Here is a 1,469-nt window from a genome sequence, read left to right on the forward strand (position 1 = left end):
ATCAATATATCGATAAAAATATGACGGCATAACGACATGAAAATATCGGATCCGCGGATTCAAAACCCGATTTTTAACACAATAAGGTAAATCAAACAAACAGCTCACGCACACATTATCATTATTACAAACGTATAACAAACATCGTAATTGAGATGAAAAATGTGATTTGTCAGAAGTGGATACTTATTCTTGATTGTCACCTTATTCAACTGTTGATAATCAACACATAACCTCATGCTACCATCTTTCTTCTTCACCAACAACACTGACGCTCCCCACGGTGAAACGCCCGACCAAGAAAACTTTTTCTCAAGCAACTCTTCCAATTTCTTCTTCAAAACCCACTCAACTCTGAAGCATACGTCCTATAAGGATCCGTCCACAGAGGACTAGTATCAATGACTAAGTCTATGGAGAACTCAACCTCGCGCTCTAATGACAAATCACTGATATCATCTGGAAACACTTTAGGAAAATCACACACCATTGGTAACTCCCTAATCGCATATTTGCTTTCAGCCTTCATAGAAGCTAATATCATAAACACCTCAGCCCCCTCCTTCATGAACTCATCCACTTGCTTAGCAGACACAAACAACTCAACACTTGCATCAAACTCTGGAAATAACACTGACTTGTCAAAATAATTGATATGAACATGGTTGAACTCCAACCAGATCATTCCAAGGATAACATCAATTTTATTCAACGGTCTACAAACTAAGTCCATCCCATTTTTTTTACCATAAATAGTCAGCGGACAATTCAAACATACCCACAACATAGTCATTAAACCATTAGTTAGGGTATCAATAACCATACTCCCAACCATAGAAGAGAAATTCAAACCCAACCTCTCAGCACAATCAAGTGAAACAAAATAATACGTTGCACCCGTGTCAATAATATCAATAAACAAAATACCATTAATAAAACACGTACCTCAGATCAATCTGTTTGAGCTAGTAATCTCTAACCCAGTCAAAGCAAAAACATTTCCTCTAAAATGAACCTTCTTTGGCTTCTGACAATTAGTACTAATGTGACACTGTCACCACAGTTATAACAAGTCGGCCCAACACTCTTGCAATTTGCAATACGATGACCTGTCTTTCCATATGTTAAACACCTCATAACATTATTAGCATTCATTATCACGGTGGCCCAATTTGCACACTTGGAACACTTGACAGAAGCATGACTCTCTCCCCCACTTGGCTTTTTTCATCTGAAGCCATCTATTTCCATTTGTCAGCTGGAGCATTATACGGTTTCCCACGATACTGATTCTCCTATTTCTTCTCACTGAGGCTCTTATAGTGAGCAGAACATGCCCTACTTTTCTCATCATATATCCTACACTTACTCACCAACATAGGAAATTGGTGAATCTCTTGATAACTAATACCCTGCTTGATCTCAGGGTGCAGTCCGCTTTCACTATTGATGTACTTCGATCCCTCGGC

At 38.6% G+C, this 1,469-nt stretch overlaps 1 protein-coding gene across 1 annotated transcript; it reads right to left on the reverse strand.

Annotated features, from left to right (window-relative positions):
* Positions 1-337: 337 nt before the first annotated feature.
* LOC127080342 (uncharacterized) lies at positions 338-835 on the reverse strand. Its single transcript, XM_051020670.1, has one exon. The coding sequence runs from the start codon at positions 833-835 to the stop codon at positions 338-340; it is 498 nt and encodes a 165-aa protein (XP_050876627.1).
* Positions 836-1,469: the final 634 nt, after the last annotated feature.

This window comes from Lathyrus oleraceus, chromosome 5 (assembly GCF_024323335.1).
Source record: "Lathyrus oleraceus cultivar Zhongwan6 chromosome 5, CAAS_Psat_ZW6_1.0, whole genome shotgun sequence".
NCBI lineage: Eukaryota > Viridiplantae > Streptophyta > Magnoliopsida > Fabales > Fabaceae > Lathyrus > Lathyrus oleraceus.